General features: G+C 41.6%; 7 protein-coding genes across 8 annotated transcripts in view; 3 read left to right on the top strand and 4 right to left on the bottom strand.

Annotated features, from left to right (window-relative positions):
* Positions 1-398: 398 nt before the first annotated feature.
* Positions 399-23,296, bottom strand: LOC130692124 (titin-like). The gene is given in 12 exon segments (XM_059495464.1): positions 399-873; positions 939-1,250; positions 1,311-1,647; positions 1,713-1,992; positions 2,059-2,387; positions 2,451-2,648; positions 2,701-2,826; positions 3,116-5,506; positions 5,572-5,779; positions 5,781-5,909; positions 8,017-8,207; positions 23,293-23,296. Coding segments are annotated over 11 exon segments (4,659 nt in total). The 5' UTR covers positions 8,173-8,207; positions 23,293-23,296; the 3' UTR covers positions 399-680.
* Positions 6,039-24,431, bottom strand: part of LOC130692143 (uncharacterized) — a 73,763-nt gene continuing 55,370 nt past the window's right edge. Inside the window, exon 9 of the transcript XR_009421067.1 lies at positions 6,039-6,052. The gene's annotated coding sequence lies outside the window, so the exon portion shown is untranslated. The remainder of the gene's footprint in view (positions 6,053-24,431) is intronic.
* Positions 8,957-15,017, top strand: LOC130692123 (uncharacterized). The gene is made up of 11 exons (XM_057515197.2): positions 8,957-9,160; positions 9,232-9,340; positions 9,443-9,622; positions 9,704-9,900; positions 9,966-10,223; positions 10,308-10,439; positions 10,566-10,877; positions 10,946-11,234; positions 11,304-12,793; positions 12,859-13,152; positions 13,248-15,017. The coding sequence occupies exons 1-11, from the start codon at positions 8,972-8,974 to the stop codon at positions 14,901-14,903; spliced, it is 5,106 nt and encodes a 1,701-aa protein (XP_057371180.1). The 5' UTR covers positions 8,957-8,971; the 3' UTR covers positions 14,904-15,017.
* Positions 15,009-15,722, bottom strand: LOC130692142 (GEL complex subunit OPTI-like). The gene is made up of 4 exons (XM_057515219.2): positions 15,563-15,722; positions 15,373-15,476; positions 15,179-15,308; positions 15,009-15,108 (listed from the first exon to the last, which is right to left on the bottom strand). The coding sequence occupies exons 1-4, from the start codon at positions 15,641-15,643 to the stop codon at positions 15,070-15,072; spliced, it is 354 nt and encodes a 117-aa protein (XP_057371202.1). The 5' UTR covers positions 15,644-15,722; the 3' UTR covers positions 15,009-15,069.
* Positions 15,822-18,047, top strand: LOC130692131 (paramyosin-like). The gene is made up of 8 exons (XM_057515206.2): positions 15,822-16,029; positions 16,273-16,632; positions 16,689-16,849; positions 16,924-17,144; positions 17,207-17,318; positions 17,381-17,443; positions 17,498-17,631; positions 17,697-18,047. The coding sequence occupies exons 1-8, from the start codon at positions 15,912-15,914 to the stop codon at positions 17,797-17,799; spliced, it is 1,272 nt and encodes a 423-aa protein (XP_057371189.1). The 5' UTR covers positions 15,822-15,911; the 3' UTR covers positions 17,800-18,047.
* On the bottom strand, positions 18,006-19,415 carry LOC130692132 (uncharacterized). Its single transcript, XM_057515207.2, has 4 exons — positions 19,227-19,415; positions 18,965-19,164; positions 18,553-18,907; positions 18,006-18,479 (listed from the first exon to the last, which is right to left on the bottom strand). Exons 1-4 carry the CDS (start codon positions 19,362-19,364, stop codon positions 18,111-18,113), a joined length of 1,062 nt encoding a protein of 353 aa, XP_057371190.1. The 5' UTR covers positions 19,365-19,415; the 3' UTR covers positions 18,006-18,110.
* On the top strand, positions 19,472-24,172 carry LOC130692126 (mediator of DNA damage checkpoint protein 1-like). Of its 2 annotated transcripts, XR_009001352.2 has the most exons (8): positions 19,472-20,400; positions 20,465-22,257; positions 22,316-22,379; positions 22,431-22,583; positions 22,655-22,810; positions 22,881-23,175; positions 23,260-23,280; positions 23,339-24,172. XR_009001352.2 is itself a non-coding variant. In XM_057515200.2 (6 exons), the coding sequence occupies exons 1-6, from the start codon at positions 19,584-19,586 to the stop codon at positions 23,084-23,086; spliced, it is 3,189 nt and encodes a 1,062-aa protein (XP_057371183.1). In that variant the 5' UTR covers positions 19,472-19,583; the 3' UTR covers positions 23,087-23,236. The 2 variants fall into 2 exon arrangements, 1 of the variants encoding a protein (XP_057371183.1); XM_057515200.2 differs by lacking the exons at positions 23,260-23,280; positions 23,339-24,172 and having other exon boundaries at positions 22,881-23,236.

Below are 24,431 nucleotides of genomic sequence, written 5' to 3'. Positions count from 1 at the left end.
TTCCTCATAACGTCACAATTCCATTTAGTTGCACTCTGACGTCCCCGAATTCAATTGAAAGAAATGAGCGAGTTATATGATCTGAAGGACAGATATAATACAGAGGACCCTAAAATCTCAAAGTCATCAAGTGAAACCCGACTAGGTCACAACTTGTTTTCCTTCTGTCCAACTTTGATATGATTTCTTGCGTCATAGTAATCAACTGTCTAGCCGCCGTTGATGCATTACAAAAAAATAAAATAACCCCAAGATGAAGCCTTGTTTGTGAATGGTTACAAACTCGATTTGTGTCCGGCTAAAACGCAGATTAGAAAAAAAGAAATTTTTTTATAGCTCACAGCGAATATGGTACCTGGAACAAGATTGAGTCTTTGATGATGAAAATAAAAGAACAATTTTCTTTGCACGTGGATGTTTCCTAGCCAATCAACGCGTTTGTGAAACATGTAATTCCTGAAGTACTTATTTTACAAGAATGACAGACTCTCCGAGAGCTGTAGAAATTATTATCGCGACAGGTGATGAATAGGCAAGGCACAAATAAGAGCTTAAAGCAAAAGTTTTAAAAACTAACAACTAAAAGAAAAAAAAAACTTATAAAAGATGAAATATCGATTTTAGGTAGCAATGAAATATTAATCATTTTGAAGAGGATAACGGTGGAGGGTGGGACTTCTTTACTTAGCACTGGATCCTAACTTATTAATGAGCTCGTCGCACAAAGTGGTGAGCTCCTCGTTCTCCTTCGATTTTTGCTCAAGACTTTGCTCGACCGACGCCAATCTCATCTCAGTTTTCTTAAGCTGAGCCTTCACCCGAGAACTCTCGCCTTCAAGATTGCGCTTCAAGTTCTCCATCTCTTGTTGAGCCCTGAATAACAAAACCATAATGGGTACCATGGCCACTCGTAGTGAAGAGGAAAACAAGATACATACCCTTCCAGTTTCTGAGCGGCATGCAGCTTTAGCGTTTCATATTTGTGTTGCTCTTGTTGCAACCTCTCCTGGTAGGCTGCTAAAGCTTTCTTTAAAGCTTCTTCATTCTTATGCAAATTCTCAGCTGCGGTACGATTCCTTTCGTACATTCGATGAAACTCACTAAAAGCACGCTCCACTTCTTTCAAATCTTCGATCGCTTGATCTCTTTCCTTTATAGTATTTTGCAGGGTGGTCTCCATGTTCGCCTTTTCCCTCTCCTTTTCGGCAATTAACTGAGATATGGTCTTCTCATATTCACCGACAATTTGTCTGTAAAGGAAGACATGAATAAATGGATTTCAAAATAGCAAAAGCTTTTAACAGAAATACCTCATCTGTGCTTGAGCTTCAATGGTAGCCTCAAATTTTGATTTGAAATCGTGAATTTCATTTTCTTTCATTAGAATTTCACGTTCCTTTTGAAGCAACTTGTCTTGAAACAACAATTCCTGCAGTTTCAATGCTTCCTTGTGTTCGTTAAGACTCAAAACATCGCCTGTCACATTTCGACTGGACATTAAGCACTCCTGTGGACGGGCTTTTTCAACCGAATCCGCTTTTTCTACTTTGGGTGCGCTTGAAGCGTGTGGTGGGCTGAACAAGAATAAACTTTCTCCCGCAGATTTACGACCGGTAGATTCTTCCGCTAGAATCGTCTCATCACCACCTACAAAGACCACACGTTGAAAATAAAAAGGCATTCAATTATAAAAATATCCCGAAATATTTTACCACCATCAGAGGGGCGAGATGGAAACATGCTAGGTCTTCCTGTGACAAGTGGATCAAACTTGACAAATAGCGATTGCCTGGCCAAAGCAATATCATGCGAGGAACCACCGTGCTGCATAAGGAAATCCAGCTCGGATGGATCATGAAAGACTTCCTGGGCAGGTCGGAATTCTTCTTGTTCAGTGCCTTCGCTTGACAGCCGCTCACTGACCGTTTCTGGGTTCGGTGAGGCCGATTGAGGAATGCTTTCGATCACAGTGTTATTGTCTTCAGAATTATCCTGGAAAGTAAATCTTAAGTTCAAGAGATGGACCGTAAAATTACACAACTGAGCAACATTTCTTACAACTTGGTGGGTATTGCAGATATTGGCTTCGGGTTGCTTTTGAGGACTACCATCTCTGGTGGGGGAAGCTCCTAATTTCTTTTTGGGTTTGAACGGATCCTCATTGGGATCGAAAGCAAATTCCACTTCAAACGCATCTGCTTTGGTGGCAGTAGCTGCAGGTCGCGCGATTCTAGGACGGATGGGTTTTCGAACAACTGGCGCCTTTTTGGTTGGGCTTGAACCAGCAGGTTTTTCTGGTTTGCTGTCTGGCGATGGCTGCTCTTCTGCTGGTTCAGCTATATTGTCTTTGGCTGACACATTTTCCTTCATTTTGGGTTTTTGAGATCCTAGACATGAAATTTGTAAATGAACGTTTTTGTAATACCAAAAGCGGTACCGTTAATTTTTACCTTTGCCAACGATGGGAGGCGCCGCGTTTTCCAAGTCTTCCAGGTTGTCCAAGAAGCTCAAATCGTAACCTTTTTTGGGTACAATCAGAGGTTCTTCTTCAACGCGTTCTTGCTCTGGGTTTGTATGTACTGAAACGTCAGCTGCTTTATCTTCCAAGACAGGTTCTTTATGAGTACTCACTTCCGTTGGCTGGGATTCTAAAATAATCGATTAATATCCATAAGATAGCAGATTAATTTGTTTTATTACCTTGCGAATTCACTGGAACAAAATTTTCTTTTTCGCTTTCCACGTTGGATGTCGTGTCAATAGTTTGAGCCACTTCTACCTCTTGATCTTTGTCAATCTCAACGGTTTTGAAGTGCTGTTCTGTAACTAGAAAGCAAAAATTTCAACAGTACAAAAAAAAATGTGATTATTTTAATGGTAGTAATCAAAAGATTGACAGGTATTTCTTTTTTTGGGGTGCCAACTCATTAACATATGAATCTGACCTCGGCCACAACATTAACCGTCCTTGAGCATGTAACAAGATATTGACGGAACGCCACTAGCATGTTATCCTTACTTTAGCATTTCCTGTACAACTCTTTTGAATGTCAATCGACAACTATGACGATTATGGGCACCTGTTTCAGGTAAACAAAAATAGAGGGCAATTTACCTGGGGAAGCAGAGTAGTCGGTAATCGGGGTCGACAGCTGTGGAAGGAGTTTGGCTTGACTAATGGATGGTGTGGCGTTCTCTAGATCGTCAAAGCGGTCCAAAAAACTGAGGTCGTACCCTTTTTTAGGTACAATCGGCTTCTCTTCGGGTAGACTTGTTGGTTTCGCTACGCTTGTGTCAGGGTCTTGAGACGATGTAAATTCTGAGTTTTCAACAGCTGAGGAAGGCTGAATGTCTTCGCTAGGGATTTCACTACCTTCGATGGAGCTGCTCTTGTCAGCTGCGTTCAGGACAGTTTGTTCAGCCGCGGAAGAAAAGGAAGAATCGCCTTCAGCTAGACCGGTGTCACTGTTATTGACATCTACCGGTTCTACGGCGTCGCTGTTCTCAATCGAACTTGCTGGCTGGCTTCCAATGGCCGGAGCCCTTTCTTTAATTATACTTTGTTCCTCGCCAACGACGTTTTGCTCTTCGTGGACTAAAGTGGTTTTGTTTCCGATAATTTGCTCAAGATCTCTTTCAGCAGATGAGATGGATTCTTCAGTTGCTGCGACAGACTCTTGTTCCAGAACTGATGCAACTGAAACCGTTTCTTCGGCAATAACTGGAACGATTTCTTTTTCAGTTTCTGGGATAGCTTTCTCTTCTTCAGCTGGAACGCTTTTCTCTTCACCAGCCGAAAGCAATTCCTCCTTTACGACCGAAACGCTTTCCTTTTCGATGACTGGAGCGGGTTCCACTTCCAAAACAGGAGCGGGCGCTTCTTCAACGACTGAAATGGGCACCTCTTCTACGACTGGAACGAGCTCCTCTTCTAAGACTGGAACGAGCTCCTCTTCTAAGACTGGAACGGGCTCCTCTTCTAAGACTGGAACGGGCTCCTCTTCTAAGACTGGAACGGGCTCCTCTTCTAAGACTGGAACGGGCTCCTCTTCTAAGACTGGAACGGGCTCCTCTTCTAAGACTGGAACGGGCTCCTCTTCTAAGACTGGAACGGGCTCCTCTTCTAAGACTGGAACGGGCTCCTCTTCTAAGACTGGAACGGGCTCCTCTTCTAAGACTGGAACGGGCTCCTCTTCTAAGACTGGAACGGGCTCCTCTTCTAAGACTGGAACGGGCTCCTCTTCTAAGACTGGAACGGGCTCCTCTTCTAAGACTGGAAAGGGCTCCTCTTCTACGACTGTAACGGGCACCTCTTCCACGACAGGAACAGGTTCTTCTTTTGCAACTGGAACGGGTTCCTCTTGCACGACTGGAACAGGTCCTTCTTCTACGACTGGAACGGGTTTCTCTTGCACGACTGGAACAGGTTCTTCTTCTACGACTGGAACGGGATTTTCTTTTACAACCAGAACAGATTCCTCTTCTGCGACTGAAACGAGTTCTTTGTCAGTGAGTGAAACGGGTTCTTTTTGCACGATAATGGCGGACTCCTCCTTACAAATGCTTTCTTCTTCGACGACTGGAACGGTTTCCACCACGACACCCACACTTGGTTCTACGGCAACTGAGCTAGCTTCTTCTATATCGGACTGGACGACTGCTTCTTCTCCAACTGGGGCTTTCGCTTCTTCAGGCACTGGATCTATTTCTTCTTCTACTACAGGGTGTCCTTCTCTTGTGTCGCTTGCGGCTTCTTCCCCTTCAGTAATTTGAGTAGTTTGCTTCTCTACGATTTGCTGGTCGCTTACTAAATTTTTGGTCTTTTGTGGACCTTTCAGATCTGCAAATGAGCTCTGCTCGGACTGATCGACGAGCGAAGTAAATTCAGAATCGTCTGGATTGACAGCAGAAAGGTCCCGAGTCGTTGATAAGATGTCTTGAGTTACGTTCGCCGGGAGAATACTATTATCTTTCTCCTCGTTAACAGACGAAACAGTTTGATTCACAGCAACAATTGGCGTGTTTTCGTCTTCGTCGTTCAACGGAAAAGTTGTGTTCAATGTTGGTGTAGCCGGTGAATGTTTAGATAACACTTGCTTTGAAAGCACTAAACGTTCGAACTGGTTAATTAAATCAACATCCACTTCGTTCGTCGGATTGTTAGGTGTCACTGCTGCAAGCGTGTCTGCTTCAGAATCTACAACTGAGACATCAACGTCGGAACCTGACGAAGGTGAAAATGGCTGCGATGATCTGGCAGGGAAATTTGCAATTGCTCCCAATCCATCCGTTTCTTCCCGTAGCGCTGGAGGTTCTTGGGACAAACTCTCTGGTGCTGTATCTACGGATGGCAACGAATAGTCTTTTAGACTAGCATCAACGGTGACATCGCCCACTGGAGCAACGCGTGAGGAATCAAAATCCAGATGCCAACCAGGTGTGTCAATGGGCGTGGATGCGTCAAAGGTCGTCGACGGATTGACAGTTGAATCCAGATAAAGTGTGTCTTTAAAAAACAAACAACAAACATATGTTTTAACGATTGTTGAAGTGAAAAGTATTATTACATACTTTGAAGCTGCGGCTGTTCGTCAGCGCTTTCGTATTCGTCCGATTCCGAGACTGTGTCGGTGAGAGGCCGAGAAGTGGCAACACTGGGCACCAAATCGGGCAAAAAAAGTTTCTGTTTCTTCAAATGCAGCGAATTGGAATTTTCTTTCGTTTGGTCAGGTTGTTTCCAACTTTCTTCAACGACTTTGTCGGCTAGATCCGCAATAAAATCCACGAGCCAAATTGCAATGCGTCTCATGGTCGTATCGGGTAATAACGGCCGTCCGTTCAGACCAGGCCTCTGCTTCCAGGTCCGTGGTAACCGCTTCGCATTTCTCTTCCTCGGCAGCCCCCGAACCCTGGAAATGACGAAATACAATGACTTTCCATGGATAAAAAAAAAAACATTTAAAAAAAGAATAAAACAGCAGTTTCTTTTTGTTTAGTCGGATCACGTCGCTTGGCCCCAAGGGCCAAGAGATGGTCGACTGCAATATAGTTACTACGTGGCTATTATCTTCTACTCCCCCCCCCCCGTTTTTTTTTCATGGATCTCCGTTGTTTTTAACTGAGTTCTCCAAAAATAGGCAAACTTATGAACGCTTCCAGGCACGTTCCTTCCCGACATTCCTGCAATCAACTAAAGCCCAATATAGGGTTATGGAACAAGAACAACAAACATCATTTGGGCTTCACTTAGCTTGCACTTGGAGGGCTGCTTGAATCAAGCCCCCATCAGAGTTCTGAACAGCTGGTACGATAACACAAAACACTATAGAAAACACCCAAAACACTAAATACCTGAAGCCATTTGCGGACGAAATTCATCCTTTTGGCAACGCGCTGAAACTGCCAAATGTCTTTGAAAACTAAGAGAATTGCATTGCGTGACTAAATAGAGCGAAAAATCTGCGATCTGTGACACGACGGATCAGCCTTGACAACAGCATCACTCGACATGCAGACTGAGATTCTCTTAACTACGGAATGAGGGACGAGAATGATGAGAATGTGTACCATCACTAGTATAACGAGTTTAACCCCTCGAGGACGTTTCCTCCGCTGTGATCTCACAAAATATGATCGGCAATGGGCGACATCAAGTGTTCGAACTTTGAACTACGTCCTTGATTCTATAAGATGAAAAAAAATTGGTCTGGCCTAGTCTCCATTGTGCAAACAAAAGAACAATAAACAAGGATGGTGATGTTCTCATACAAAGCCATGTACAAGTTAAAACTAAAGTCAATAAAATTGTAAAAATAAAAAGTAGCAATGCAATATGCAATCGACATCCTTACCCATAGGATGTTGCCCATAATGCGATTTACGACCCTGTTGTTTAGTGGCCTCGCCACACCGGAAACTCAAAATATCCATCCGCAACCGCCGGAAATTGTTTCAGGACTAAAAATATACTAATACCTAGCTGCAGGGCAACATTTTACAACTAAATCTTTGCTGGTAGGATTTGATGTTGTCACTGGTCGAGTGCAAAAAACAAAATCTGCGTTGGTCTTCGTGTCACGACAGCGCAGACTCGGGATTTACTGATCAATAATCGAAATAGTTCTTCTATATTAGTATTGTTTACCTTATCTGCTTGTACTAAGATTCTGAAAATATGATTGTTCAATGTTTGCCATTGTTATCACATTGCACTATTGTTACCAACAGAACAATGATATCAATGTTTTTGAGCTTTTCTATCTATCAATAAAAATAAAATAAATTCTTATAAATGTGGTGACAAAGTGGACAATACCTAATGACTGCTGAAGACATTATACAAGAAAAACCAGAATATGAAAAAATAGTATAAATTCTAACTTGCATCACCAACAGACGGAACCTTCAGGTGTACAACGTAACTGGTCGTACCAATTCATTCTACTGCAATGACGTCATATATTCAGATATAGACCGTATGCTTAACTGTGGTTCTGCTGTCAACAAAATATTAAGATTACTTACTTAACAAACTGCAAACAACGTTCTGTTGGATGAAAGTCGATACTTTTAAAGAAAATGGACAGAAATGAACCGAACAGACACAGACACGAGTCGGAACGTAAACAATACACGCCTACCAACCACTTTCACCATTCACCAGACGTGAACGTTCCGGAGTCATCCTAACGACTAGCGCCACCGCTGTTACGTTGATCATTGATGAAAAATTTTACTATTTAAAGGACTTTTTCCAACTCCAATAAAATTTACTTGATGACATCATGATGAATGGTGCAAAAGGTTTTGCCAATAATAGCAGGAATAATAAAACTCTTATCTTAAACCATAATCTATCGGCTTTTACTCTTAACCTACTCTATGACAACAACTCTTATCAATACTGCAATAGTTATATTGATATGACGTCATACTGACTGACTTATCAAGAGAAAAAAATATTTTACTTGTTAAGATTATGTTTCTAGACAAAAGTAACATCATCTTTAAACTCACCAAATCGTTGATACTTTTGGCCTCATTAACAGATGTGTTGACAGCAACTAAGACTGATCTCACTGCTCCTGGAGAACGAGGCATTGCATAAACTAAACTTTCTGTTTTTGTTACTGAATTAACAGATGGAGGCAGGTTTTCGTCTCCAATTTCCATGACGTGGTCGACGAATGTGTAGGAATAAGTAGGTTCTATAATTACAAATTTTTTCCTAAAGCAGATTCATTTGTGTCACTTAAAGTGAATGATATATACTGAAAATTTCTTTTTTACCGTTACGCTTTCGCAGAAGACTAAATGAAACAATTGCCACTGACCAAGTTTATGACAAAGAGACGACTACTCGTTTTTAATAGAACCTAGAGAACTAAATTAAACCGTCATTCGTCAGTTCAAACTTTATTTGCAGCATTGCCGGAGCGTAGCCATAACAAAAAGATTTTCGAGATTGCGACAACCTTGTATCGAGTTACCAGCTGCCAAGTCGTTGGAGAGATCACTTCATTAGTGGGTACTTGCTACCTGTTGCTTAACATTTTTTAAATCTGTAACTATCTTATGTCAGTTTTTGCTCCCTAGAATTGACGATATGCAAGGCAAAGTGAAGAGGCTCAAAGAATCATTATGTACGTTACAATCAAGCAAGGAAAACGAATGAAAATTTCGAAACAATGTCCATCTAGTCCTTATATTGTAGTTACTTGGTCGTTACGTACTATTCCTCAAGTATGAGACGTCTTACGTCCACAAATTACGTAAATTCAACAATGCTGTTCTGTCACGCTGACCAATGAAATATTTATAGTTACACACGGACGCGTTACCCCTTCTCACACCAATGGCACGTCTCTAGCACAAGGATGTGACGTCTCTCTGTTTTCCCGGTTTTCCTGTGGCGTAGCGGAAACTGTTGCGGGACTCAGGAAAAAATTTCGTAAAATTACAGTTTTTCAAGATGATTTCTCGCATACAGGTCGCTGTTTTCGCTATTCTCATGTTGTGTGAAGCCAATGCACAAGATTTTAATTGTGGAAATGATCAGCGGTTCTGTTTCTGGTCCCGGACAATTCCATCAAATTGGATTACTGCATACACTGATTGCACACAAACGGGAGGGTCGCTCGTCTCTTCCGAGTATTCCGCTGTAAGAAACATCCTTTATTGCAACACGATTTTTATAGTAACCTAGGTTTTACCATGATCTTCTACATATAGTACATCGAAGAATGGATGTCTTCCGTGAATATTAGCTTCGCTAGTGGTCGAATGTGGTCTAGTCTCCATCGAATTAACCACCGTTTTCAATTCCTTCATCACCAACCGGGTAAGTCAATTATCCCTCCCTTATTGAACCATTTATTGTACTCTGAGGATACATAATGTTTTGAAAAAAATTTACACATTATGGACATTATCGATGGTCTAGAATTCCTACCAATCGCTCCATCTGAATGGGTACCAGGACATCCGTTACTTCAGTGGTTCCCCAAACGGGACTGCGTTGTTGTTAACCACCGGATGCTGTACGAATCTGTAGATTGCAATAGTACATTTCCTTTTATATGTGCCATCAGTATCAACAGGAAAAACGAGCGCAACAATCTCGGTAAGTGATATCACCAAGATTCGATGTTACGCCAAATTGCATTCTCATATTCCAGAGTGATGAATTAGCAATTTTTTAAAGAACTCCCACGAAGGGTTATCCGAGTTAAACTGGAGGCGGATCAGAAAAGCTTTCAACAGAGAATCGTCACGAATCACCTGGAAGTTGATCGAAATGAAACAAATTTGATGCTCAGATGTAAGGTTACTTATAATGGGACTAGGAAGTTGGAGTATTCCTGGATCAAGGATGGCGTTTTCTTGAGACAATACCAAAAGGTGTGCTTCAGAGTAAATCTGAAACTGAATAATTAAATAATAATGAACTTGTGATGAACATATAGGTCTTAATCCCTGCATTGGTTCACGACAAGAGCAAATCGGTTTCGGACGGAGGCACGCACTCCATTTACCAAAAGCAAGGGACTTACCAATGCCAGGTTAAAGAGTTTGGCGCCGTGGAGGTAACGACATCAAATGCAATAATTGTAACATATCGCAGAGTGCTGAATGGGATCGTTTCAATAACCGTGTCCAATATAACAAATAATTCCGTGAACATTGACAACATTATGGGAAACGTGCGAGATTTCATCCACGAGGTAACTTGTGGAAGCAGCTACTAATAGTTTGTTAATTTAATTCCAGCATAGGTTTTCTTTAATTAGTTATCTCTTTTTTGACAGATCGTTCTCGGTAATCATTTAAAACTTAAAGACGTTGTAACCTCCTGGGATCCATTATATTCTCAACACCTCAGATCAGGTGTAATAGAATATCGATGTTCGTTGTACGTTGACATTGCTATACAATACCCGGTAAGAAATTTCGTACGACACGAGAATACCGTGCAACTACTATTATAATTTACAACCAAAAATATATTTTGACTGGGTTGTTCTCGCATATTTAGTTAATTTACATTTATTTTTTTTTATATCCAGGACACAACCTTGTACCACTGCTTAGACGTTATCAGTGAAAAAGTCGGTAACAGTTCACAGCTACGTAGTCAGTTGCAAGTTGAGAATATTACTGTCCAATGGGCAACTTACTGCCCTCGAGAAAAAGTTACAATTTCCGCTCCTAACACTTCAAATGAGTTGTTTTGGCCGCCTTCTTGGCCCGCTCCAGTTTTCCACCCGATCAGCGGAAAGACCTTGTGTGTTTATGAAAACAACCGCGCAGAACTGTTAACCCGGCAATGTTTACCAGAATTTTCGCAAGGTGCATCATTAACATCGCTTAACGTAAAGGTATCTTATCGCTAATACTATTGATATCTAAATAGTGGAATTAACTATTTATCGTTCTGATTGAAAAGAAATGTGCACGGTTCATCACAGAACACGAGACTCGTTGTAGACATGATTACCAGTGGATGGAGAGTATGCAACTGTGCTTTAAAGTTACAGAAAGCGGATCTTGGAATGAAACTATGGCTGTCTGCATGAACGAATGGCCCTTAAATGACACAGAAGCTATAAACTACACTACCCACCATTCTCTAGTTAAGCACCTGCAGGGGGCTAAAAATGATCAAGAGATGTGGCTTCCTGTTCGTCGATCTTCCGTTTACGGACCTTTCCTTTATTATTCGTCAGTTAACTATGGTAAGCTTCCTAGATCTTTGTGCAAATTCATCGGTATTCGTTAATTTCTTCTTGTCTTAAAAAAAAAAGCCCCTGAAAGCATAACCTGGACGGCTGAAATCGAAACCTGGAGAGGTCTGATAGATGAAGATGAATGCGTACTACTTACTCAGAACAAAACTGCTGGAACTACTTCTGAAAACAAAGTATCCTCCTGTACCCAAAAGGCGATACCGGGTGTCTGTGCTTATCGACCTAGCCTTACCGTCTCATCGTATGCATCCATAAACTTGTGCCCATCCCCTTGGAATGGCTACGTAATTGAGCAAGGTCGACTGACCTGCTTTCGCCTCGTTCAAAGCGAGGCGCCCATGGATTGGAAACAGGCGTACCAAACATGCCATCTTGAGAACAATGGAACAACAGCTAATGTTTCCATGGCCACGTTTGAGCATGGTGGCAAAGTCCATGCGTGGAATGTCGCGCGAAATAGCAAACAATTTTCCGAACTAAAATCGGCCTGGATCGGTTTGTCATGGTCAGAAGCTAAAAAAAAATTTTGCTGGGAGAATTTCGAGATCGACTGCTTGTTTGAAGACTTCAATTGGCATCCGTCTACCAATTGGACAGCTGGTCACTATGGCGTAATGGAGGAATCCTGGAATTTATTACCCCAAAACTCAGAACTTCGTTATCAAGTCCTTTGTCAGGCTGTGATCTACTTGAATGTGATCCAGAATATCAGAGTACGTTCTGATAACAATGACATTATACGAGTCGAATCAAGCCAGGAAATGTACCGGACTCCGACTCCACAATTCTTTGGCAATTTGTCACAATTCTTTTCTCAGGGCTGGAGACCGTGGATCACTGATAGTTTACCGGCAGTAAATGTAGGAATGGACATGAGGTGCTATCTAGACGGACAACCGATTAAAACCATCAGTCTCTTTCCTGCTGAATTTTCCCTTCGTCCAAGTTTCAAAAAAGCAAATACTTTTAATTGCGAAGGTTGGGTTGGCTGGCCACGTCGATTCGTTCGATCTGAGCCCATAATTGTCCTACGCCCCACGAACTCTTACATATACGTGATGCTGCTAGACAGCCCCCAAGTTGAAACCGAAAAGAAAAATAATTCGATAAATTTCTCACCTGATCCTCTAGCAGACGTAAGTAGGCGTTTAGAAAGGTTGGGCACCAACGGAACCACCGTACTAGTTACAGGTCATCGGCGATGGAGCATTAAAAATAAAACTCAACTTCTAGTACGAATGGTAATCACTAACATTTCATCAATTCCACTTTTAAGCTGGCCAGAAATTGCGAAGAATGAATTCCTTAATCAACCAGCGGAAGAAGGCTATCACTATGAAGTACTTTATGTTCGTGCTTCGGACGCGTGTCAGGAAGAAACTTCAACAGCGTTTGGAACTTCAAAGCTGTTCAATATAACATGGGTTACATCACCCATTGGTTTCACGAGAGAATCCTTAAACCCCTGTGAAGCTGGGGATGGCTTTCCCATTTTACGAAAATGTTTAGGCACTCACAATACCGGAGCCTTCTGGGAGCCTTTTACTGTAAAATGGTTTACTACTTTTTAAACGCATTTTTTTACTAATAACTTTCGTAATTTCTCCTAAAGAATGAATCACTGCAGTTCCATAACGGTACCTGCAGAGAAGCAACGAATGTACTGACAAAACTACGTCAACTGACAGACGACGTTTTTACCAACAATACTAGCCCGTCTGGAGCTTTGGTTACATTGGCTGAAATTGCTGGGACCCGATGGACAGACGAAAACAACGATGCCAGTAATAATGTTCCAACCGGAGTGGAATTCGTTGAAGCTGCTCGCCTCCTTCACGCTAGTGTACAGCGTATTCAGCAGCCTTCGGTGCAAGAATTTCAAGATGTTTCACAAACATTAACTGCTGTAAGTAGAATATTTACCATTTTTGATTGATTTATTATTTGATTCTTGACATCAAAGAATAGCGTTGAATTAAAAGCACTATTTTCTTCTAACAGATGCTAACTTCACCGAATCAACTTGAGCTAGCACAGTCTTTACCAGGAGTATCAAACTCTTTGGTGAATAGCCTGGAACGGGTAATGAGCCACGTTAACGTACCAAAAGAACAGGATAGCGTGATATTCCATCATCCGAAAATGGTAACTGAATCTATCAGGGATCCGTGGAATGTAGTGGGGTATGGCGCCAATCTGGGAGGAAAAGACAACTTGGATATTCAAAACGTGTCACAAATTCTACAGAACAAGATTGAAAGCAACTTTGCGGAAGAGCTTGTGCATAGGGATATCGCCATTATTTTGCCTATGGATGAAATTCGCAGAAGAGAAGGACTCAGCAATGCCACTAGTTTAACGCTTTCTTTCAGCGTACTTTCCAATGCTGACATCTTTGATGCTCGTCCAGTCACTGCTCTTTCGAACAATAATGCATCTATGTCCTTGGTCGTGGATAGCCCAATTATCGTAGCCCAAGTAGGTGATTCCGTCATTTCCAACTTGAACCAAAGTATTCGAATTTTTTTCCGCTCACGATCTCGACACAATCTATCAGTCCAACCAGTGTGTGTCTTTTGGGATAAGTTCTCGTCCATATCGGGAGGTTGGTCTTCGTTCGGATGTCAGTACGTCGGTAGAAGCCAGGATCTGTACATTTGCGAGTGCAATCATCTAACTCCACTAGCTTTATTATTTCCTTATTTTGATAAAGAACAAACGATGGATTACGGCCACTGGCTTGCCCTTAGTCTAATTTCTGTGATAGGATGCATTGCCTCGATGGTTGGTCTTTCCCTCGTGATACTGACATTTTTGCTGTTTAGAAAATGGCGAAAATCTCTTGGTAACAAAATTCTTTTTAATTTCTGCTTGGCTCTATTTTGCTTTACGGGATGTTTCCTTTGCGCTGGTTTGGTAAAGTTTGATTCCAGAATGTGCAAAACTACCGCTGCATCTATGCACTACTTCCTTTTGGCTTGTTTTGCATGGATGGTGGTGGAAGGAATTTATCAGTACCTAAATTACGTGGTAATTATTGGAGCTCAAAATTACAAATCACGTTTCATGCGGAAGGCTAGTCCGCTTGCTTGGGGTCTTCCTATATTACCCGTTTTGGGGATTTTCATATACGACCCCAATCAGTATGCAGGTGACGACAATTTTTGTTGGATAAAGCTCGAAACATTTTACATAGCTGTCTTGACTCCAGTATCTATTATTCTTCTGTTCAATATTATGATTTTCGTTTGTATCCTCAAGAGTGTCATTTGCTTACGTATTCGATCAAACTTGAGAACTACACAATCGATGACGACGCGCTCGTGGTATGAGTTTCGGATGGCTGTTTGCATTTTTTTCCTGTTGGGTCTGGCCTGGGTATTTGGATTCTTATCAATTGGAGACGCTAGGCTCGTCTTTGCCTATCTCTTTTGCATCTTCAACTCACTGCAAGGATTTGCAATTTTTGTCTTCTTTGTTTTTCGGGAGAGGTATGCACGTACATTATGGTTTGAGTTCTCTCACGGATTTGGGGAACATAAATCAATCTCCACTAGTAAAACTCCGCAGTATAGTGATCCTTCAGACTCCACTAGTAAAACTTCGCAGTATAATGGTTTTTCAGACTATGAGCTGAAATCTGCATCAAAATACTAATATTTTATCACTTCAATATATTATCAACACTTATCCCCTATATTGTCTTTTTACAAGCTTATAGTTGCCATATGTAGGTACCACAAGAAATATACAGATGCTTGCTACTTGTTATGCCTGATGACAAGATAGTTTATTTCACTTTTGAAACCTTAAGATGAAAAGTTCAATGATGAAGGCCAGAGTAAATTATTGTCCATGTCACCTAAAGGAGAAAAAAAAATACATTTCATTAATATGGCTTGACAAGAAATCCTACAACTATTTAATCTCACAAGGAAGCCTGCAAAAGAAGTCATAAATCCTTCTTTGGTCAATTCCCAAACACCACCGTACTCCTCTTCATCAACAGACTGGAAGGATGTGAAGTAAACATACAGAATACCAGCATTTGCTAATGCAAATCTAAAATTGAATATTCATTTAACTTTCTTTAGCAACACCTCTTGCACTCAATATTAAAACTCACAAAGCAAGCCCAAGGAATCCTTGCAAAGAAAATACACCCCAAATTAAACCTAAAATGACAGCAAGTATTTGGCGAGCCCAATAAATAACATCAAGGAATTCATCCTAAAGTAATGTGAATAGAACAGAAGATGAATTTTGTAAAACTTTGTTTGTTTGAAGCGGGAAAATGTTATAACTTTTACAAATACCTTATCAGGCCATTCGGAATTTTTCGATAGCATTCGATTCCACACTGAAGGAAGAGACGGTTTATCTTTTTTTATCTGCATGTCAAACTAGGTTAAAAAAACGATGAATAAAATCACAGAAAAATGTATTTTAGCACCAACACAGATTGAAGTATGTGTCACACTATACGTACAAATTGCAAATGAAGCAGACTACACGACTACGGATCTAATCCAGATGAAGCCGGATCATAGGTTTTCGCGGTTAAAGATGGATTCCATAGATGGCGTTTGTTTGTTTTTGGTCTTCGTTTTTTCGACAATAGCGGGCAGATAGAAGGCAAAGAAAAGAAACAAATTAACACAAATCATGGATGCTGACGGTACAAAAGAAGAGAATGAATCCAGTGACAATCGCGAGAAAAATAATGATCAGAGTGAAGGAGCGATCGGTGGATTTGCGCAACCATCAGCCAGTGCTTCCACAGGTAACCATAACAGTTTCACAATGAGCACGGTATTTGTGCTTGACTATTTCACCTAACTGTTTTGAGTCTCTGAAAAGTTCGTATATGGATTCTAGGATACAAGGGGAATGATGTCGTAGTTTTTAAAGTGAATTCTAAACATACTACTATGTTGGGGTCCCACTGTGCGAACCCAAGCAATATATTAAGTTTTCTTTTTTCTGACAAAACATAGGATTAAACTACAATTTTGGCTTTTTTCAGGTACAAGAGAAGAGAACCCCTTCTCATTTAGGCATTTTCTAAGACGTTCTCAAAATACTGGTCCATGCCCCCAGCCTGATCAGCACAGAATGTCAGAAGAAGAGTTTGAAGCCACCCGGTGTGGAGGGGCAAGACCAAAAACCAAAACAAGAACTTCAAGACATGGACTTGACAGTGATGTTATAAGCCCTTGTGGACTTCCAGACTTTGTTCAAGACTATCTTGGGGTTGAACATGATTTAAACTCAGTTAGCTATTTAAATGGGTATCATGTTCCAGATCAGGGTTTTGGAAATAATACAATTTCATCTGACAGTCCACTAGATCTCCCAAGGAGCCACAGTCCTATACATGCAGCTGGTAACATATCCTTATGCGTTCCATCTAATTCATAGCTCAATGGGTTTTGCCTTTAGGAGCAATGCCAATACCTTTGGACATAGCAAACTTTGCTTCCCCTCATATAGAGGATGATGTTGAGCAATTGGGTACATTAGATTTAGCGAATTTGAATTCCTCAGTTATTCTTAACGATGTACAACCTCATGAGGAACCAGTCCTTCCTGACGCAGCGCAGGTGAATCATGTTGTACAAGCATCCATCGCTGTGTTGAAGTTCTTTGTTAATGTTAACTAACTTTCATTTTCAAGGCCCATGAAATTAACAACAATGAAAACGTAAACAGCCTGACGCAACTTCCTGATTTTCTCTCCGATGGGCCTATGCAATCGGGCCGAATGAACCAGGAATCGATAGAAACCTCGCCCGGAAATCAAGTTATGCCTCACAACAGCACGATATTGGAAGAAAATGCAAGATTGCGACAGCAACTAGAAATGGCTATTACAAATGAACGGATGGCTCTCGCTCGGTAAAAAAGCCAAAACCAATTTGATAATTCATTAGAGCTGGAAAATTGGTCTTATTTTTAAGGATTGACCGGCTAGAAACACTTCTAGAAGAGCATCGACGGAGAGAATCAGAAGAAGCCTCATCCCTGGAGCGGTCCATGGAACAAATCGAGTCTAATTTGAAGATTGCCACGGTAATAACTTTATTTGTCCAAGATTTGTGAAAGTGGTTGTAGTTTGATTGTACCTGATATAGCAACGGGCCGCGCAATCGGAAAGCCAAGTTGTCCAGCTGAAGAAAGAAAACCGACGGCTTCAGGTAAGCAATATAATCGCCAGTGAAACCCGTTAAATTCAAGTTGGTTCTAACCAGGATGAAGTCAAGAGCTTACAAGAAGCCATTCGCCTACAGTACAACGAGGAAACTAGTCCGAGTCAGTCACGAAGCCTGAGCCACACTGCACAAGAACTCCAAACAGCTGCCAACAGTGCTGAAAGGTCCATCAGGTACAGCAACATCTTAATTCGATTTAACAGTGGGCCGAAGAGTGATTGTTTGTTTATGTTTTTAGAGATCTTTTAGCGGGTGTAGACCATCTGCGTGTGGTGGCAGCGGCACTACAAAGCATGGAGCGTATCGAAGAAGTACGAACAAAACGCGAAAGGGACAACTAAAAAAGAAATTGTTAAAGCCATTATTATACGAAAATGATCTCGCATAATCGTTTTTCTCCTACGCTGGTATTTATTTCGACTCTTCGTGATACCAGGGATATTCCGCCCGCATGATATGACGAGCAAAGTATTTGCATCGTATCTGCCTATCGCCTACTTTGATTTGTTATTTTGTACTTTAATAACATCCGCATTACATGAAAATCTGGCACACGCACACGCGCGAAAATATATATTATATTCCATTCCGTACTTTGTTTGATCATAAATCAGTTTGGGATATTACGAGTTAATACTTTTTTTGGGTACTTTCAATCAAAGATTTCCATAGGGTCAGTACCGGCATCTTCAGAATTTTGTTTAACCAAGAAAGAATTCATTCTTCGCTCACCCTGACATTCTGGAACGTTGCCATCATCTATGAAAAAAGAAGACAACAGGGTTTGCGTTTCTGTATGGGCGAGTTCTGTTGTATCATCGTCACTCATTTCGTTCCACGGCGTCTGGGTTTGTATATTGCACAAATTGAAAGGTCGCAAAACGGCGTCTTCGTCAACTGTTTGCGTTTCGGCACTAAAAGCTTGTAGCCCTAACCACGGACTACAAGGGTTCTGAGGTGATTCAGGATTCAAAACCACATTGAAGTCAACATCCTCCGTTTGCGTGCCAAAGTCTTGGATCTAGAAAGTAGGGTTGCAATGGCATCATACATGGACATTTCATATTCACTGTATCCTTAAAAGATGGGTTTACCTTAGAATCCAGGCTGCTTGTTTCTTCTTGAACTGTGTTCAACCATAAATCAGGAATACTACTATCTGTTTGTGTCGACACTTCTCTCTTCTCTGGCAATTGATTAGAAGGGTTAGTTAATGCAAGTTCACTCAGAGCAACAGCTGCTGATAATCTACTGAAAACAGCTGCATCCATTATATGCATCGAACATTCCTGTGTGCCTTTTTCAGTTAAGCTTTGAGATTTGGGATGTCCATGGTTGTTTGATTGCAAAATTATCAATTGTGAGCCAGCAGAAAAGTTTATTGATAAAGAGTGTGCAGTACTGGGTGACTGAATATGTTTCCCATTAGTTGATTCTATTCCAATGGCTCTAAACCAAAAAAAAATATTTGAATGTTTTCAATATGAAATAACCTTATTTAGTTACCTGGGCAAAGGACCCAAAGGGTGTCTTTTTCGTTTTGCATGAGTCAAGAGAGCTTCATTGCTCTTGTACACAACACCACAGGAGCACTTGAATTCTCTGCCACAGTAACTCATGTGGCTTCTCTGAAGAGTTGTGGTCCCAAATTTTTTAAAGCATTTAGTACATTCATATATTTTTGTGTTGTGGACTTTATCATAATGCTGCATTTAAAAAATGGCTAAAATACAATTATTATGAGCGGATTACGATATGATAGACATACCTGTTTCAAATAACGATATTTTTCGAAATATAACCGTGAACCTTCGCTGTAAAGGCAATCAGCGTACTTGCAATTGAATTTGTCTTTTTTCTGAAAGTCGGCCATTGGTATATGTTTTTTCATGCAAATTAGTTTCATCCAAGAAAACCAAGAGCCATTGTGGTGTCCAATGTTTACTTATTTTCCTAAGTTACTGCGATCGTTTATCGTCTGCTATGTTTTGAATAAGATGCTATAGAAACATGTGGCGCGGGAATTGCCGTCCCTAACAAAGTAAATTTCGTTATTTTAATTGATATAGTAATTATAAAAAGAAAAAAATCAGTGTTAAAAAACGGTTATTCAAAGCGAAACAGAATGTGTGATTCGGAAGAGGACCTGAGTTCCATGTCTACTGTCCCTTACGAGTATGACGCTTCGGACTGTTCGGACAGCATATACGATAAGGAAACCCAGGCCATTGGAGAAATTGGCAATGGGGAAAACAAAGCAGGTTTTGAGAAACACATTGAATGTACCTTGAATGCCGGTAATGTGCTTTATGATGGTCCAACCCAACCACTGAAATTCATCAACACAGCTGTAATATGCAAATCCCCATCAGCTGTGGCTCAAACTTCGTTATTAGAAACAAAACAGATACCTACAGAAGACTTTGATTCTGATTGTGACACAATACCAGAATCTCCAGTTCTGTGCCAGGATTCCCTCTGTGATGAAGTTGACTTCCAGCAAACAAAAACACCATCTATCAGATCCACAATGATATTGGTTGATGACGACAAAACCCAGCCACTTCCTCCACTACATCCTCCAGATATTGGTATATTAAACCAAGATTGTACTAGCCCAGAAATTGCTTTATACGATGGCCCCACACAAAGGCTCGTCATTACCAATCCAGACACACTTAGCTGTTCCCGTGAAGAAACCTGCACATCACCATCACCAACTAGCCAAAATACATCTTTATCAGATTTAGAAACTCTCCCCATTTCTCCAGTACACTACAATACAAAAATGGGCTCACCAGGCTGTTACAAGAAAAGTAGTTCCGCGGGAGAGTCTGCAAGAGCTGTAACCCCCTTGTATGACGGCCCAACACAACCACTAGGCGTTCGTTCAAATACCGAACCGCTTTCTGTTGGAAAAAGGAATTTTGGTTTATCGGCAGGTTGGAGAAAATATAAAGTAACCCTTAACGGATATACCTAATCTTGTTCTATTGCATTTTCCAGAATCCAATTGTGATATGCTATCACGGGTGATGAGAACTAGTACTTCAAGTGATATGGAAATTGAAGATGACAACGAGGATCGAACCCAGGTCAATCCTAATTTAATGCATTTTTCTGATAGAGTAGCTTCTTCGGGTTCAACCCTTATGCTAGAGAAAAAAGATGAGGATTCTGATTGCGAAACCTTACCATCTTCTCCTGTTCACCCGCTGAGTTCCATCCAGGAAGTACCCTCCACCCAAAGTATGGAAGATAGAAACCCTCTTCAGAGGACAGAAGCTTGGAGTGCTTTGAAAAAAGTTGACAACTGGGATTTCGAAGCTGATGATTCATGTCCTTTATCTCCGGATCTCTTTGTTGTTTCTTCACCTTGTCCTGAACCAAGCCAAAATTTAACTACCGAATCCGAAAAGAAGCAAGACGCCAATGATTCAGTAAATGATCCTACCCTAGAAATGGATCGCGTCACTATACCAGTTGTATCGCCCGTCTTTGATTTCCATGGTTCAGATAACGAAGAATCAGATGAAGAAACACAAGCTATTTCTCCAGCTTTCCACTTCCAAGGATCGCCAGCCTTTGTGGCCGAAACCCCCTTCGTTCCCGTTACATCCGTGGCCTCTAAAGAAATACCTTTCGTGGCCGAAACGCCCTTTGTGGTCGAATCACTATCAGGTGATGAAGAAACTCCTCGGAAAAAGAGGAAAATTATCCGTCGGTCTGGTCAAGCTTGCCGCAAACTGCTACCTGAAGTCAATTCCTCTATAAATAACCGAACATCAACCCCACACGATATGGATCTCGATAACAGTGAAGAAGAGCGCCGAGCAAGGGAAGATGCTGTATCAATCGAAAGCGATTTCGAACTCACTTTTGCTTCTCATTATTCTGCATTGCCCACGCCTACAGCGTTTGCACCAACAGCAGATCCACCTTTTGTTGGGTTTGAAGCTACTGAAGTAGAAGAACCAACAATTCATTTAGAGAAAATTCGGCAAGTAATAGTCAGCAATCAAGTAGATGCTTTGGAAGAGGCCAAGGCATCCCAGGATATGGCAGCTCCATTAGCGCCATCTGCTGAACTGATCGATGTAAAATTACCAACTCCTAGACGATCATCTCGCAAACCCGTGCCCAAGAGGCGAAACACATTAGATTTTATAGAACCGGATCGAGTGGAACCTGTCGCGCCCAAACGGCGTACGGTTCAACTATCTAAAACAGCGGTCAAAGTAGAGGTCATGTCTTCCGATGAGACGGACGCATCTGAGCCGACGATTAAACGTCGTCCAGGACGGCCACGGAGAAAAATCAAGGTGGAGCCACCTGACCAACCGGATGATGTAGAGTCTGTTGCAGCTAAAAAACGTTCTTCTAGCCGACCGGCTCGGCCGGTGAAACTTGAAGTCGAATCAATGGATGAACCAAAATCCGTTGCCAGGCTAGCGCCAGTCTCGCTTGCCTTATCCGATGCAGCTGAATCAGGTGGGGAAAGCGCAATAGCGAGCAATCGAACAACGCGGAATACTCGCGGTGGACGAAAGAAAGGCAATACAGCCACAGTTACTGGGCCAGCAAAAGCGACCACACCGGTGACGACTAGGAAAACAAGAAACCAAATCAAACAAGAACCGATGAACGAGTCGGTTAGCGAAAGTGCCTTGAATAAAACAACATCACAACGTCGAAGTAAACGTGGCGTTAACAACAACACAGACACGTCCTCTATCGCATCTAGTTCGCCATCCATCCCGGAGGCCACACGCAGGCGGAAAAGACCTCTGGCTGGCCAGGTAATGAATCAGGTTTTTATTTTTTTTAAATAAATAATGGAAATGATTTTTTACGTAGGTTCGAGTCTTATTCACGGTCATTAACGATGATGGCGAACATGGCAAAATTGTGGAAAGCCTCGGTAAGACACACGTTTTGTCATTAATGAATTAAATTAAATGGGTATGTTCAGGAGGACGAGTTGTTACGACATTTAAAGACTGTTCTGTCTTGGTAACGGACCGTATTCGCCGAACTCTGAAATTTCTTTGTTGCGTCGGCCTGGGCACCCCGATAGTCGGTGTGGAATGGTTAACTAAATGCCGTTCCAGCAGAAAGTTTGTAGGTAATCATTTATGGGAATGATATCTCATAGTTTCACGTGGTAATATCTTTGAGACTTTGACAATGTTCCAGATCCATGGTTGCATTTGCTCTTAGACAAAGCGGGCGAGGAAAAGTTTAATTTCAAACTTTCTGAAAGTCTCGAAGTTGCGAAAGAGACTCCGCTTTTGTCCGGGTGGATTTTTCACGCAACGCCATCCGTCGTACCGAAACCGGTTGAAATGCAAGGTAGAATTATATTTAAAATTTCCACTCACTCGTTTTGTTATCAAACTTTTTTCCGTAAACTTCGAAAAAGAAATCGTTGAATCGTGCGGCGGAATTTACTTTGAAGAAAGCGATAATTCAGTGGACGACAATAAGATCGTCATCAGCTGCGAAGCGGACAGGAAGACTTGGCCGTCATGGAAGAAAAAATGTGCCACGCTGGTCGACAAAGAGGCTATCCTTAGCGGTGTCTTAAAGCAAGTGTTTGAGCCGGACAAATTCAAATTGGACGCATAGGGTGGTCAAATATCAACATTTTCTCATGAAATGGACACTTTCTCCTGCCTCATCCTTTCCTAGATTGCTTTTCTCTTCAGTTGATAATGGTATTATATAGTGCTACTTTAAATTTTTTTTTCTTTTATTAACCCATCTACTTATAATATAATTACATGGTCGTTTTTCGAAAGAAAAAAGGCGAAAACACAAAGGTACAAGAGAACTTTGATTACAATCTTATACATACAATAATGACTCGTTACTATGTAGGGAGAGAGTGGGGCAGGGAAGAAGCCGACTGTTAGAAAAAGCTAATCGCTTTCGGACTTGTTCACTGAGGTGACTGCGGACGAATCTTAGCATGCGTTCCCAACACAAACGTGTGCTAGTGATACACCGAAAACAAGGCGAAACATTTCTTGCGTCAATCCTTTGTTAACAGGATCGTATTGGGTAGAGACAGGCGAAGATTGCGATCGTGACATGAAGACCTACCGAGCGGCTTTACGTCAGAAAGCGGAAGGTGGGAGCGGGGGGGGGGGGATCAGTTTGCTGTTGGGTAGGTGCTATATACCGGTACGGGTGTAGCCTACCATATACTCTAGTATGCTGCCTCACAAGCTTACCGAATGTTTTATAACCAGTGACGTTGATAGTGTCTACCCACCCACTGTCTTTCCTCTTCATTGGGATAGACAAAAGTAGCATGGGGAGCCAGGACGGTCCTGTGTAGTGGATCATTTCCAAGTGTGGGTCGTCAAGTTGCCATGGCAACCATGATCTCCCCTTCTTTTTCCTTTATGCGTGTATACCTAGTGTGGACATGAAGGAGCACAGTCACTTTCGACCCGGATGGCCGCAGCCCCATCAGAGACCAAGGCGAGTTTTGGGGGGATGTATTTATTATTCCCGACACGCAACCTTCGGTCACTTCATTGAACATGCTCAAGTCGTTATTGATATTTGTCGACGCTCTTATTTCTTATTTAATACCGACGTTGTTTATTATTCTTTGCGTTTTTTTTTTTTTGCCGTTGTGGTCACTTTTTGTGCGATCCGCTTTTGTCCGGATCGAAGCCTTGGCATTTCACACACGTCATTTTATATCTATTAGGTAAAAAAGTAAATGCTCGATGGCAGCCATAATGAAGAGGGGGTGCACAGGTCAACATTTTTACTAGCGAAACTTGTCGTTCCATTAAAAATGTTTGTCCCTTTTCCTGATGGTTACTTGGGAGAGAGCTTCATGCTTTATTAGATTCATGAAGAATGGGTGTGCACGTCACCTACCAGCATGTCTCACACATCGACGCCGACTCATGCGCAGTATCCGACAGCGGCGCTACCGTCGATTCTTCCTCAC

The sequence above is a fragment of the Daphnia carinata genome, chromosome 1, assembly GCF_022539665.2.
Source record: "Daphnia carinata strain CSIRO-1 chromosome 1, CSIRO_AGI_Dcar_HiC_V3, whole genome shotgun sequence".
NCBI classification, from domain to species: Eukaryota; Metazoa; Arthropoda; class Branchiopoda; order Diplostraca; family Daphniidae; genus Daphnia; species Daphnia carinata.
Note: the sequence above shows the minus strand (reverse complement) of the source record. Positions and strands in the feature narration are given on the sequence as shown.

Excerpts from the sequence above, each read along its gene's own strand:
- LOC130692142 (XM_057515219.2), bottom strand. The coding sequence starts at position 15,643 with ATGCAGATAAAAAAAGATAAACCGTCTCTTCCTTCAGTGTGGAATCGA. Across the intron at positions 15,477-15,562 it reads ATTCCGAATGGCCTGATAAG|GATGAATTCCTTGATGTTAT; the intron begins GTATTTGTAAAA and ends ACATTACTTTAG. Across the intron at positions 15,109-15,178 it reads CTTCTTTTGCAGGCTTCCTT|GTGACATGGACAATAATTTA; the intron begins GTGAGATTAAAT and ends TTTCTCCTTTAG.
- LOC130692132 (XM_057515207.2), bottom strand. The coding sequence starts at position 19,364 with ATGAAACTAATTTGCATGAAAAAACATATACCAATGGCCGACTTTCAG. Across the intron at positions 19,165-19,226 it reads AATATCGTTATTTGAAACAG|CATTATGATAAAGTCCACAA; the intron begins GTATGTCTATCA and ends TTTTAAATGCAG. Across the intron at positions 18,480-18,552 it reads CAAGCAGCCTGGATTCTAAG|ATCCAAGACTTTGGCACGCA; the intron begins GTAAACCCATCT and ends CCTACTTTCTAG.
- LOC130692131 (XM_057515206.2), top strand. The coding sequence starts at position 15,912 with ATGGATGCTGACGGTACAAAAGAAGAGAATGAATCCAGTGACAATCGC. Across the intron at positions 16,850-16,923 it reads TCCTTCCTGACGCAGCGCAG|GCCCATGAAATTAACAACAA; the intron begins GTGAATCATGTT and ends TTCATTTTCAAG. Across the intron at positions 17,444-17,497 it reads AAGAAAACCGACGGCTTCAG|GATGAAGTCAAGAGCTTACA; the intron begins GTAAGCAATATA and ends GGTTCTAACCAG.
- LOC130692123 (XM_057515197.2), top strand. The coding sequence starts at position 8,972 with ATGATTTCTCGCATACAGGTCGCTGTTTTCGCTATTCTCATGTTGTGT. Across the intron at positions 9,341-9,442 it reads ATTCCTTCATCACCAACCGG|AATTCCTACCAATCGCTCCA; the intron begins GTAAGTCAATTA and ends TCGATGGTCTAG. Across the intron at positions 10,224-10,307 it reads TGCGAGATTTCATCCACGAG|ATCGTTCTCGGTAATCATTT; the intron begins GTAACTTGTGGA and ends CTTTTTTGACAG.
- LOC130692126 (XM_057515200.2), top strand. The coding sequence starts at position 19,584 with ATGTGTGATTCGGAAGAGGACCTGAGTTCCATGTCTACTGTCCCTTAC. Across the intron at positions 22,258-22,315 it reads AAAGACCTCTGGCTGGCCAG|GTTCGAGTCTTATTCACGGT; the intron begins GTAATGAATCAG and ends TTTTTTACGTAG. Across the intron at positions 22,380-22,430 it reads CAAAATTGTGGAAAGCCTCG|GAGGACGAGTTGTTACGACA; the intron begins GTAAGACACACG and ends GGGTATGTTCAG.